Source organism: Candoia aspera, chromosome 1, assembly GCF_035149785.1.
Source record: "Candoia aspera isolate rCanAsp1 chromosome 1, rCanAsp1.hap2, whole genome shotgun sequence".
NCBI lineage: Eukaryota > Metazoa > Chordata > Lepidosauria > Squamata > Boidae > Candoia > Candoia aspera.
This window is the reverse complement of record NC_086153.1, coordinates 22,369,609-22,384,154: the sequence shown is the minus strand read 5'-3', so window position 1 is coordinate 22,384,154 and position 14,546 is coordinate 22,369,609. Positions and strand designations below refer to the sequence as shown.

Sequence of the window (14,546 nt, the reverse complement as noted above, 5' to 3'; positions counted from 1 at the left end):
AAGGCAGCCGCAGACCTCTTCTCTCTTGGTACCAAGAAACCTACATAGAGACACCTAGATCTTTACATTCCTGAAACATGAAATAAGTTCTTTGTAAGAAATGTTTTTATGCTGAATTAAGAATATTTATTTTTATTTTATTTATTTTCTATCCAGCCTTTATTATTTTTATACATAACTCAAGGTGGGGAACATACCTATTACACCTTCCTCCTCCTCTTTTCCCCACAATGACAACCCTGCGAGGTGGGTTAGGCTGAGAGGGAGTGACTGGCCCAAGGTCACCCAGCCGGCTTTCATGCCTAAGGCAGGACTAGAACTCACAGACTCCTGGTTTCTAGCCCAGCACCTTAACCACTAGACCAATATATATTGCATATACCTTTTTTCCTTTCTCTCTCTACATAGATATAGATATATATTCAATATATATTTACAATTTTCTTGAAAAATTATACTATTATTAGATATGATCCAAAGAGTTTTTAGTTTCTTTTTTACTATTTGGAGTCATAGCAATGTAACCAAAAACGTGTGTGTCTCTTTATATAAAGGCTTGGTGATTTATTAGGCACATCTCCTGGTTTTCTAGCTCAGTGGACTTTTGAGATAGCTTTAACAGTGATCTCAAACATCCAGAATGTTATGGTCATTTAATTATATTGGTGAAGGGCTCTGAAAATTTGAAAGCATGGCTAATGATCCATTCTAAAGATATTGCTGTAGTTAAGATATAGGTCTCAAGGGCTTGGTTCTCAGAATGCATCTTTTAGACATTTTCATCAACTGACAGTCAATCACATCTGGACAAATTTAGATCTTGCTGTTTGCAATTTCAAGAGGCTTTGAGAAGGCTACCAGGAAGCTGGAGGCAAGCAAGCACTTAAACTGCTGTGCTTTCCCTGAAACGAGGGCTGTTCAGTTTCATTTCCTTCACAAAAGTTCATTTTGCTGCTGCTGTTTTTTGGTAGCATCTGAGCTGCTCAAAACTTATATACTATAACTGTATCTCTTCTCACATAGGGACTGAACTGTGTAAAGATCTGCATGTGAACCCAGCAAGTTGTAACGTATTTGGTAAATCTTGATTAAAGATTTCACAGCTTAGCCCAAGGTATGAATCTAGCCAGTCTTTTTTGTAGATTAGTTCCACGCTACTTGCCTTGTAACTTGGATTCAGATAACCTGAATCCTCCAGTGCATTGTTCAGCAAGCAAGATGAACGTTATAAGCCCCATTCCCTGTCCATATAGGGGGGGGGGGGTGTTGTTAGGTTTTATTACCTAAGATTTAGGTTATTCTCCTATTCTTACAGTGGGATTAAATTAATATTTAATCTTGTTTACTTTATGGTATGAAGATTATACTGTGAATAGTCTTGAATATCTACATTCTAGGCTCAGTTTACTTTTATTCCTCTCTTTTCTGCTGTAGAATTTCCTTGAGCAATTTGATTCCTCCTGGTGATTTAGAACTAAACAATTGAGAAATGAACAGCCTGCATCTTGAATTGGGGCTGCCAGGGTAGTTCAGGAAAGCAACCCAATCACTTAGTTGAGTTGGTAACTTTTCATTTAACTAGCCTTTGGTACTCATTGGAGCTGTACAAATTTTTAAGTTGAGCCAGGACGTTTGCAGTTGTGCATGTTTTAGACATCAAATCTCTACATTTGTGCGATCTACAGTATGTTTTTCTCAAAACTAAGCAGAGTTCTGTGAGTCATATAAATTTGAAATTGAAACCATTAATTAGTTTTGAACAGTGCTGAGCAATGAACTACAGGAAGGATCCCTTCCATCTGGTTGGATTAGTGGCTACTAATTTTACCTCCCAGAGCAGATCGCTGTTGTTTTCTTTACCTTCCCTAGGTAGGCAGCTGCTCTTGATCTTTGACTTACTTCAACTCCAGTGGTTACTTGGGTAGAAGAGGAATCCTTTAGGTCAAAGCAGTGGGGTACAATAGTTGAATATCTGGATGTGCTTTTACAAGATTTGATCCATTGTTCATAATCATATATTCAGCATGAGAAAATCCTTTCTGCCTAGCCCAACTATTAGACTGCTCTCTTTTGCATCCTCTAAAGGGAAAGATAATGAGACCTAAACAATCTGTCAAATATCCCACACCATTAACTGGAATCATTGTCTCCCGAATCTGTTGGATGTTCTGTGTTTGGAAATGACGTGAAGCTGCAATTGAATAGGCCAAGTGAATGGAATAGCAATAAGTCTCAAAGGTTTCTGTACATGATGCAAAAGGCATAACAAAAACTACCCATTTAAAAGATGTTGTTGTTATGTGGCCAAAATTACTTTCTGGCTAACAGTATCCATCTCTTGAATGGCTCTAGATTGCAAAGCAACGTTCTCTGAAAGGCAGAAAAATTGAATCCCATTCAAAACAGAATAATTTATTTGTGGTGTTGGGGAGATTGATATTGAATAAAAGATGTGTAGTTAGAGGAGAGAGCACATTAACACAATGATTGCAACCTTTTGTTACTGTCTGATAACCCTTTTTTCCAAGTGAGAGTATAAGCAGCTTGTCACTGCCACATAGGAGGTTGCTGCAGTAAGGCTGCTTGGGAGCTGGGGACTACGTAGACCTGTGTTTCAATTCAAAATTCAGTTCTGGGAGTTGAAGTCCACACATCTTCAAGCTACCAAGGCTGAGAAACACTGACTTAGACAAAACAAGCAACAGACCTGGAAGTTTCCATTGGGCAAAAATGGGGTTGGATCAGGTGGTGTAGTCCTATTAAAATCATTGCCAGTATTCTAGAATAATATTTCTAGAACCTAGAAAACTGAAGCTAGCATTTGAACACAACTGCAGAATGCATTCCTTAAGATCATTATTTTGACATATCTCAACTTTCTGCCATAGAAGGCTTTTTGTATTACTATGGGAATATAGTATATAGGAAGGACCAGGTTAGGAGAAAATCTATGTGATCGCTAAGAATTGACACCAACGTGATGGCACATAATCAATCATAGGAATATAAATGGCAATTTGCTGTGCTGTATTTCTGACCTGCCTTTCTTTAGATTACAGAGCCTGGATGGCTTCTTTAGTGCCTTTTAATGTCCTAAGAAATCAGTCAACAAGGCACTGGAACTCCATTGTCATTAGCTCCTGTGTAGCAAGGGAGGTACAATTGATCACCTCTGGCTTGTCCTTAAGGCAACAATGGAATGTTGTTTACCATTGGTGGATCTGTATTTTTCCCTTTTCCAGGTTGGGTCAGTCTGTCTTGAAGTTAAATTTTTGCAAAATTTCATGGAAACCTCTTATATAGCCATAGGCTCTAAACATTTTAAAATTTGTGTTCTACTGTCTGGTGTATATCAACTTTGCAAATAAGGATTCGGGCATCTGTGGAATTTAATTAAATTTATTTTTAAAAGCTCAAGTTCTGACACCTGTATAAAATATAAAGATTGTATTTTATAATATACAAACGTATGTAACATCTCTATTTTTGCACAATAGTGATAATTATTTTTGTTCTTCAAAAAGGGTTCTGTACAGGAATATAATCCATGTGTGTGAATCACTGAAACAACAGTAAAGAACAAAAATAATTATCACTATTGTGCAAAGATGTCCTGTTTGAAACCTTATACAACTTTCAGAAGTCTTTGGTGGGAGTTCTTCTCTCCATGCCATTGTGGGCAGCTCCAGCTGCAGTTTCTTAACCTCTGCAGGCTCTTTTTTTTTTTTTTTTGCCACAGCATTAGTATATCCGTCCTTGATCTGACCATCCTTCTTTATCAACATTCTTTATTTTTTACTTCTTCATCTTTTCTTATTTTTTTATTATCCCTTAATTCTTCTTCAAATCTTCATACAGCTTTTGCCAGGACAGCTTGTTCTCTCATTTCAGGCATCCATCATTCCATGATACGGCTATAAGGGTCCCATTTCACAAGTACCAGGATTGTGTGAGCAAATGTCCCCCTCAGATGGGCATATACAGTAAGGTTTTTCTTTTGGCATGAATAAAACTCATTGATTTGGGAATGTAACATTTCATACAAGTCTGAAACCTTCCCTTCCACCTCTGGCCAGTGCTGAACCTTCTCTAAACCATTCCAGGGATGGTTCAGTGGTTTCTGGAAATAAATCTTCAGAATGGAAACTGGTTCAGAGTAGGTTGGACATTGTGTTTCAGAAGAAACTGTTCTATCTGGGGCCAAGCGATGCCTTTAATGCTTGAACCACTTCAGAGGATTTCCTTCTGGACACTGCCAAACCACCCCTGCAGAACATTCTTTTCCCAGATCACTGAGTTGTACATTGTGTCTGCGCTCTTTCTTGCTCTCTGTTAACAGTTGTGCAGTAGGAATCAAACTTTAAGGACAACAGATGCTGAAGTGTTCGTAGCCACCGCTTCTTTGTCTAAACTCATGTCCCAAAAATTGTATGACAGCTCCCTCATGTTCTTAAAAGAACAGTTGAATTCTGCATTACCCACAGATGTGGTCTCTGTTGTGCCATTATTAGCACCAAAAAGTTAGTAGTCATTAATAGTTGAAAGCCTCCTAAGAGCTACCCTGACTAATTCCAAGCAGGGAAAAAGAAAACATAGAAAAGGGTATGTTACTTCCCAATTCGAACTCCAGTCTCAGCTTCCTCTCCATTGTTGATGGATTCTCCAGTTCATACCATCCAGTCTTCACCCGTTCCTGTTCAGACAGGGGAGTCAATCTTGGAAGGGGAAATTCAGAACAGATTCTCAGTAGGAATTCCTCTGGAACATCGTTTTATCTATTGGGGTAGTGGAAATCAAGACTTTCCCCTTCAGCTGTCCAAGAATATTGCTGGTCATTTTATGCCTACTTTATTTCCAAAGGATGATCACTTCTAAAGGGCATCTTTCCATGATTTTAGTATGTTGCATGCCATACTATTATTCTAGAGTACAGGTAGCCCTTGAGTTATGACTGCAGTTGGGACCGGAATTGTATCACTAGGAGATGCGATCGTAAAGCGTGATGTGACTGCATCACTTAGCAAAGGCAATCCAGGCAGTCCTGGTTGTCATCATAGCATTAAACGGAAGTGGAGGGAGTCCCAGGTAAGCAGCGCAGGATTGCTGCAAAGGGGTGGCAGAGGCCTGGTGCAGGCTGCACTCAAGTCAGGGGAGGGGGTGCTTGGTGTGGCACAAGCTCAGAAACCCTGGGGTATGAGGATGCAGGGTGCATGCAATTGCAGGGAGGCTGGGGAAAGAGGGCACAGGGTGTTTGTGTGTGTGTGCAATTGCAGGGAGGCTGTGGAAAGAAGGTGCAGGGTATGTGTGATTGCAGGGAGGCCAGGGAAAAAGGGCACAGGGTACTTGTGTGCAATCATGGGGAGGCTGTGGAAAGAGGGTGTGGGGTATATGCATGCGTGTACAATCGCAGAGAGACTGGGGAAAGAGGGCACAGGGTGCGTACAGGTATGCGAGTACAGGGAGGCCAGGGAAAGAAGGCGTGAGGTGTGTGCAAGTGAAGGGTGGAAGGAGGGCGCAGTGCATGCAAGCAAAGAAAGGTAGGAGGGAGACTTACCCCAGCAACTTGAGACCTTCCTTGCTGGCTTCCCACTGACTTCCCTGGGGGAAGCTGGGAGGGAAGGTTGCAAATGGCAATCACATGGCCAAGGATTGCTGCAACTGGTTGTAAGTGCGAGCTGGTTGCCAGGTATCCAAATATTGTTCGCGTGACTGCAGGGGTGTTGCAACGGCCAGAACTTTGAGTACTAGTCATAGGTCCCTTCATTCAGCACTGTCGTAACTTTGAATGTTCGCTGAACAGATGGTTGTAACCCGAGGACTACCTGTATATCATTGGCCTTTTCAGCATCAAGTCTTTCATATTTCCAATCAGTAAATCTGTACTCCCTTCAACAGATCAACATATACAACAGACTGTAGGCAGTTCCCTCTGCATGGGTTTGCCCTTGACAACGATTCGGAAGCTTGAGACCTGCTGAGAGGTGGTAGCTGATGCAGCAGAATAACACCTATATTGTGAAAGCTGCATTGGATGTCAGTTATTTTCCAAGTCCAATCCTGGGGGTTGGGGAGGGTCATTACCGATAAAGCATGGGTCCTCAGTATCTTGGGGACTATTGTATCCAAATAGAATATGATAAGCTTTCCACTCCATATTCTTCTTGAATTCTCTCATTTAATCATGCTTTGAACTAACTATGTGATAGGCAACTTTTGCAAGTGTCACTCTCTCATCCCTGGGATTTTTCTCTCCTCCAAAATGTTCCTTGAGGCAAATCTTACATTAAAGCTCCAGCCTAGCATGGCCACTTGCCCAAAGATCACAATTTTCCTGTCAGTCAGATAGGATTGTGTCTATTGAGGCTACTCAGCTTCAGATTTTGTCCACTGCTGTTGAGGCATTCACTCTGCCCAAATCACCCCTAATGGAGTTCATGCTAACCTAATTGAACCTGAAAAACAGACCTCTGATGTCTCATTCTGTTTGATATCTCCTTTGACATTGTGACCTGAAGCTCAGTTTAGAGACCAAACACCCAGTTCTATTTCAGAAAGCCTACATGTTGGAAGGATGGCATACCCTTTTGGCCCTGAGGTTCAGACATCTTCTTTACAGACATGGTGTATACCAGTTAGTCCAAAACACCACTGCTTCAGTTATTCTTGTCAAGCTTGAAGATAGCAAGAGATATCTGAGCCAACCCAGTTTCTACGATGTTGACTTCTCACCACATCAAGAATCTTAACTGACTAAAGGAAAAGGGATTCTGTTTCTTGCTCCCAACATCCAGCAACTTAACTATTACAGTAGAGGCATTACAATCAGGTATCTGTGGGGTTCTCAAAGCTCTGAGCTTTGGTTGTCTTTTATTACCCAACTAGGTAGCATCAGTGAGTTGCCTTGTTGGGTAATGAAATGTCTGCAAGCAAACAACCAAGCTCAGAGAGCACCAAGGACTCCACAGTTTAACCCTGGGCTACAGATACCCTCTTCTGTTGGAATCAGGTATCCAACCATCAGTAACATTCTGTACTCACAGAATGCAAGTTATAGTGAGATACATTGGCAAAGGTCCAATATTAATCTAAGCCCACTATCTTCTTAGGAAAGGTAAAGTACCTAGGAAGACAGACTGACTGAAACAGATTGAATTCTTCAGGGGCTCTCTCCTTCCATAGGGGCAACTATCAAGCCAGTGTGGTGAAATAATATAATATGTTTATGGGATAATTTGTCACAATTTTTGTGTCATTTGCCAGAGAACAACAGTCCAGTTTTCTTCAAAGGGAAGCAGCACATTTTGCCAAGCAAGAATTAAATATAGTTATGCAGCTGACTTGGCAGGCGAAGTTATGGAGCATTCCATCACCTTGTCTTGCTGTGCCTGATTCCACTCCAGTGGACTGACACTGAGGATCTCCCCATTAATAAGGATGGATCGTTCAGTGATAAGACCAGTAACACTCTGGACAAGGTTCAAAAGCTTCATACAATAGTGAGCAAACGGGGCTTACAGCATCAAACTTCATCCCTTGCTGTTGTCCTTTATCTCACTCCTATCTCAATCAAAGGCTGCCAGTCTGTGTTCCTAGGTACTTTACCTTTTCTAAGAAGATAATGGGCTTAGATTTATATTGGACCTTTGCCAAATTTTTGAGGTGCTCTCGTTTCATGATGAAATCAATCACTTCCATCCTTCTCTAATAGAGGGCCATAACTCAAACCCTTCTGTTCCTAAAGTGATTCAAGCTTGTTACAGTGACTCATGTCTTCATCATTACTCAGACTACTGCAATGCATTCTACATGGGGCTGCCTTTAAAGACCACTTGAAAGCTTCAATTGATTCAAAACCCAGCAGCTCATGTACTATCTGGTACCTGCTGGTGGGAAAACATTCTGCTTGTGCCTTGACTTCCTACGGGCTTCTAAGTGCAGTTAAAAGTGCTTGTGTTAACTGATAAAGTCCTTTATGGCCTGGCACCAAGTTATCTTCAGGGCGACATTTGTCCACTAGAATCAGCCTGAACTATTTGAACTTGTCAAGAAAGCAGATGATGGTTTCCCTGTACCTGTTCCTTCCCCTTTCAGGAGATACAGGGTTAGGCATAGAGGTGCTGCTTTTCCATAGCAGCACTGGCCCTCTGGAACAGCCTCCGATTGCAAGTTAGATTAGACCCAACTCTAGCCACTTTCTGGAAGTAATCGAAGACAGAGCTTTTCCAGAGAGCATTTGGGACTTAACACTTGTTTTTTGGGATTGTTTTCAGATTTTATGGTTTGTGTGTTTTATGTTTTTTGAATCGTATTGGACCATGGATGTTGTGATGTTTCCAAACATGTAAAATCACCAAGATTCTTGAGATTCTGATAGGGTACAAATGTCATAAATAAACACATAAATAAACAACCCCACCCCAACCTCCAGAGAATTTTATTCTTCTCTCACAAGTTACCCATTCACAGCCATAGTGATAGATGCCAGTAGGGAGCTACTTCCTTCCATAGCCATAATTCTGCAAGATTCATACGATTGTACATAAGACCTCCTCTCTAGCAAAAATCAGTTCCTGTGTCATTTCTAACTCCTACGGAGGCTCAAATATCACCACTTCGCCTGTCTTTAGATGCACCTCTTACTTGAGTGTTATTTCCATTCCACTCTCGATGCAGCCTTCCCACCAAATATTGTTTGGTCTCAGGGTTGGTCTCATTGCTTCTTTGGATCAGCTATCTTGGACATGGGAACAAGGAGTGTTGTGGAAGCCTTGCCTATATACATGTTAGAGGCCTGCCAAACAATTCTGTTAAGCTCTTGATTATTGGTTGATTATGTGCTATCACCTCAGCTGTAATTAAGTCCATCCACCTTGCTGCTGGTCATCCTCTTGATCTTTTTCCTTCCATCTTTCCAGGACTTAAGCCAGTTTGGTCTAGTGGTTAAGGTGCTGGGCTAGAAACCAGGAGACTGTGAGTTCTAGTCCGGTCTTAGGCATGAAAGCTGGCTGGGTGACCTTGGGCCAGTCACCCTCTCTCAGCCCAGCTCACCTCACAGGGTTGCTGTTGTGGGGAAAATAGGAGGAAGGAGTATTAGATATGTTCACCACCTTGAGTTATTTATAAAAATAATAAAGGCAGGATAAAAAAATAAAATAAAATGGGAACTGAATTTTCATGGTGTGTCCAAAATATGATGACTTGAGCCTGGTCATTTGTGCCTTGAGTAAGAACTCTGGATTGATTTGTTCTGCATTCCATTTGTTTGTTTTCTTGCCTGTCCATGGTATTCTCAGGAGTCTTCTCCAACACCAACATTCAAAAGCATGAGTACAGCACTCTTTCCGTCCTACTTCTTCAGTGTCCAGTTTTTGCTTCCATAGAGTGTCGCAGGAAAACTACTCCTTGCATGATTCTGATCTTTGTAGGTATAGACACATCACAGCATTTGAATATCTTTTCCAGAGCCTTCATGGCTACCTTACAAAGTGCTAGGCTGTGGCATTTTTTTTATTGCTGATTTCTATACTGCTGATAGGTAAAGGTAAAGGTTTCCCTTGACATTAAGTCCAGTCGTGTCTGACTCTAGGGGGCGGTGCTCATCTCCGTTTCAAAGCCGAAGAGCCGGCATTGTCCGTAGACACGTCCGTGGTCATGTGGCCGGCATGACTAAACGGAACGCCGTTACCTGCCGGCCGAAGTGGTACCTATTAATCTACTCACATTTGCATGTTTTTGAACTGCTAGGTTGGCAGGAGCTGGGACTAGCAACGGGAGCTCACCCCGTCACGCGGATTAGAACCGCCGACCTTCTGATCGGCAAGCTCAGCAGCTCAGCGGTTTAACCTGCAGCGCCACTGCTGATAATTGATCTTAAATGGCAAAAAGTATCCCTCAGTACAGTATCTTCATTGTCTATTCTAAGGTTGGTTGTTATACCTGTTGCCATTGGTTTGATCTTTATGTTTAATTTTAATCTATTTTTTTTTCACTGTGCTCCTTGGCTTTCATCACTAGATCTTGCAGATCATTTGTATTTTCACCATAGCAGTTATTGATGTTTCTTCCTTTGCCACAGTCATTTTCTTTCGGTCCAGCCTCCCCCAATACATATTCAGCATATGTTGAATGAGCAAGGAGAGAGTCTTGTCTCACTCCTTTGCCAACTTGGAGTCCATCTGTTTTGCCATGATCTATCCTGATGGTGGCTTGCTATTCTGTGTATAAATTTCTCATAAGGAGAATGAGATGTTCTGAATTCCCATTTTTCTATGGGCATTCCGCAGCTTGACATGGACAACATAAAGAAAGGCCTTTCTGTAGTAAATGAAGCACATACTGGGCTTTGGGCTTTTGTGTGTGTGTGGGGGTATTTTTTGGCTTTCTCAATTATCTAGCATGCTTCAGTAATAATGTCTCTTGTTCTTCAGCCTTTTTTAAAACCAGCTTGAACATCTGGCATTTTCCTTTTCATGTAGGGCTCTAATCTGTGTTGGGTGATCCTAAGCATTATTTTGCTAGCATGTAAAATTAAGGATACTCTGCACACTCTGTTAAGTCTCCTTTCTTTGATATTGGTATGTAGTCTAATCACTTCTAATCTATTGGCCACTATGTCATTCTCTAGATTTGTTGGGATAATTTGGTTGGAGCCTTTACTGGTTCTTCTTCTGATGCTTTCAAATATTTCTGTAGATATTCCATCGACTTGGTAATGACCAGAATGTTAACCTAACTTCACTCTTCTAATACAAGAAGTTCTTGTACATAGGGAATTACTTCTAAGGTATGTTGGATGTTAACATTGCTAATGTATACAATTTCAATATACTCTGTCCGTTTTTATTTGATCCTCTTTGAAGCAGTTACTATCTGTCCAGTGGTGTCCTTTAGCATACCAAGTTGAGGCAGATATTGTAAATGTTTCCTTGTCTCTTCTAAGAGCACACTGAAATTCTTTGTTAACTTCCTTCCTGAAATCGTTGTCCTTTTGGCTTTGGCTTCTCTTATCTTCTTGACAATTTCCACTATCTGTTCTGACACCCAGTTTGCTTTCTTCTGTTTCTTGGTCTTTGGCAGACTCTTTTCACATTTATGCTTAACAACAACACTGATTTCATTCTATAGTTCCTCTGGTTCCCTGTCAATGAGACTCAAAACCTGGAAGTGTTGCTGATGTTATGGTTGATTATGATATTATAGAAACTTTGGTTCTTCTACTTTAATTTGACTTGGAATTTGCACTTGAGTACCTTGTGATCTGTTCCACAGTCAGCCTCTGGCCATGTCTTAGTTCTTCTACCTCCTTGGGCCAATAATATAGTTGATTTGATTTCTGTGTGGTCTGTCTGTTGGTGTCCATGTATGTAGGCATAGTTTTCATTGTTTGAGAAATGTGTTAGCGATTTAGGAATCATTAGATTGGCAGAAGCAGATAAATTGTTTTCCTCTTCATTTCTGTTTCCTAGACTATACAGTCCAACTACATTTTCTTCCTTAATATTTCCAACTTTGGCATTCCAGTCACCAACCACAAGCAGGACATTTTGCTTACATGTTAGGTCAGTTTCAGACTGAATTTGATCGTAAAACTGGTAAACCTCCTCTTCCTCTGCATCAGTAGTTAGAGCATAAACCTGGATAACTGTCATATTAAAGAGTTGTTCCTCAAGTCTAATTGACAGTACTTGGTCATTGATTGCGTTATAACTATGTGCTGTCTTTGCTATATCCTTCCTGACTATGAAAGCAATGCTGTTTTTTTGTTTTTTTTTTGTATCCTGAATAATCAACAGTATGACTGTTTTCAGTCTGATTTCAATTCACTGATGTCCAAGATGTCAGTGTGTAATCAATTCATTTCAGCTTTCACTGTATTTTGCTTTCATATGTTCATACTTCTTACATTCCATGTTCCCACTGTAATTCCGTCTTTGCAGCTTTTCCTGCATGATAACATCAGCAACTAGAAATTTGGAAGACTTAAATCTAGCCACATCATAAACCTTGTCAGAACTCTGAAAGATCCCCAGCTTTTCCTCAACAGCATGTGAAGTGCCATTCAACTTCAGGGACCTATAATTGGCACTATATTATTAATTGCTTTATCTCATCTATTGGGGTGGGGTGGTAAAAGGCAGGAATTATTTGCCATTGACTTCCCCAGCAGAGTTTGCAATTATGCTTTTGTCATTGTCTCTAAAGTGGTCATCTGCCTTCAGCATCTTCCTATACTGCTGCTGCCCAGTATAGGTGCCTGCTTGCTTTAGTTGGGCAACTGGGATGACCTTCACATCTTGGGTGACCCCAGTGGGAATCTACAGTCTTGACATAAATTCCCAGAGTGCTTCTCTCATCCCATCCAGGAACATACCACCACCACCACCACCCTGAGGCAACATAGCAGGATCATGTATGTGTGTTAAGCTTCATTGTCTACTGTCCAGAAAGGGTTTTATGCAAGCTCACAACTCATGTAGTGAACTCACAGGTAACCCCTTGATGAACATAGCCACATGTAAATAACACATTCTTTGAATGAATGAAAATTAATTTCCTGAGTCAGTTTCATGCCCATTGCCACATTCTGCACGAAGCATCAGTAACTTGGAAAGGAAAGAGCAGTTCTTTTTACCCAGCAAAATCTTTTTACCCAATTTTCAAACATAGCCCTTCCTATTTGTCTGGAAGCAATCCTTATTCATCAGAGAGAAAAGGAAAGCAAGCAAAATGGTAATCTGCAAGCTTGATTGACAATTTGAAATTATTTTGATGTGAGTTAAGTATATGGATGTTTAGCCAAATTCTAAATTTTGCTGTAGGACAAGCAGCTACATGAGCATTAGCAGGCAGTCACATCTGCTGCATTGAGTTGTGAGTGACACTATGTTCCACACCTAAAGGCCAACCCACTTATGATCTATAATATGGCCTTCTTCCTCACCCTTGCTGCCGGTACTCTATCTGCCCTGTTGTTGACCTTGTGGAATAGACACAGCCATGATCTTGCTAGAGATGTTCTTTCTCCTTCACCCTGAGGTTGTGAAATTAAAAAGTGTTTATAGACATTTATGTTCTGAGTGGTACCATGCAGCCATTGAGTTTTATGAAACCTGGCTCTGAGATGCAGTTCTCAGGTACAAAGAGCATCGGTGAATGCCTCTCCAGAAATGTTTGTCAAAGAGAACATGCAGAAGCTTCCCACTTCCATGGAACAACCTGTTGCTTGATTCTGGAGAAATGTGAGGGGATGTGAATGCAGATATCGTACTTGTCAACTTGCTGGAAGAACTTTCTGAGGCTTTCAGCTGATCCTCTTTATTCTCTTGGCTTCCTTTATAGTACAGTGCTGTGGACAACAACCCTCTCTCCCTGTATGTCATGCATCCATTCTGGAACACTGTAGTGAAGGTGAGTAAACCTCCTGTCCACCCTATTTGAGGGTGTATTCTGTCCTAGACTTGGACTTGGTTAACCTCTCTGTCAGTGGAAAAATCTCATGAGGCATTTGGCATTGATATAACCTCTTCCTGTCTGTGACTAACACAGGAGATTCCCTTCGTCAGAAGACTTGATCATTTGGACATGCAGTCACCTTGTGGACTGGATTTTTTTCTATTGCTGCACAACAATAAGGAAAAAAAGGCTTATGCCAAATAAATAGTTATTTTCTTCTTTGTTAATTACCCTTGATGGAAATTACTCTGTCCATTAATGTGAGCTTTCTGCATGTGTTTTTACTTGCTTTCTCCTAGATTTTCCCTAAGTGGCTGGCCCCAAATTTGATAACATTTAGTGGCTTCCTGCTGCTTGTCTTCAACTTCTTTCTCATGGCATATTTTGACCCTGACTTTTATGCTTCTGGTAAGACTTTGGTGTTTCATTTGGTTTTTAAATTGTGTGCACATTTATAACCACAAGAATGATAAGAGTTGTGAAATGCATGTTTATGATACTGACTCTCTAATGCACACTTAACAGGAAACCATAATACGGTATGTTTGATTTTGGCCTTGCTTGATATTCAGACTCACTCAGTATGACTTAGTTATGGCCAGGCCACACAAACCATGGGTAAAATAATCCTGGTTGAACTTTATGTGTGAACTGGACCTGTGTGTTGCTAGAATATGATCTACTTGTTATTGCTGTGGTGCTCCTACACTTTCTATTTATTTGATTTAGTTTTTACAGACTTACTTTTGAAGTGTATGCTGTCCTTCAAAACCAGGTATATATCAAGCTGCTTGCAGCACACTAAAATCACAATAACGTATAGAAGTTTTAAATGAAAATTAAAATATGTGATAAGGCACAGTTAAAATGCATGACAAATATAAAACAGTAAAAGCAGGCAGCAGAATATCTGTATTTAAAATTAGCACATCAATTGATCAAAATGCCTGAGAGAATGAAAATACAGGTAATCCTCAGTTAAAGATCACTTGTTCAGCGACTGTTTGAAGTTATGACAGTGCTGAATGAGTGGTACTTACAACTGGTACTTGAAGTTCCAGCTGTCCCACTTCGCAGTCCCATTTGCAACCTTC

General features: G+C 40.7%; 1 protein-coding gene across 2 annotated transcripts in view; it reads left to right on the top strand.

Moving 5' to 3' along the window:
• SELENOI (selenoprotein I) overlaps nucleotides 1-14,546 on the top strand; it is a 55,515-nt gene that overhangs the window by 20,862 nt on the left and 20,107 nt on the right. Inside the window, exons 2-3 of one of the 2 annotated variants that reach the window (XM_063300256.1) lie at nucleotides 13,344-13,407; nucleotides 13,752-13,860. In XM_063300256.1, coding sequence (XP_063156326.1) covers nucleotides 13,378-13,407; nucleotides 13,752-13,860 — 139 coding nt within the window. In that variant the 5' untranslated portion in view covers nucleotides 13,344-13,377. Of the gene's footprint in view, nucleotides 1-13,338; nucleotides 13,408-13,751; nucleotides 13,861-14,546 lie in introns of both variants that reach the window. The other variant, XM_063300250.1, reaches the window with a different exon arrangement.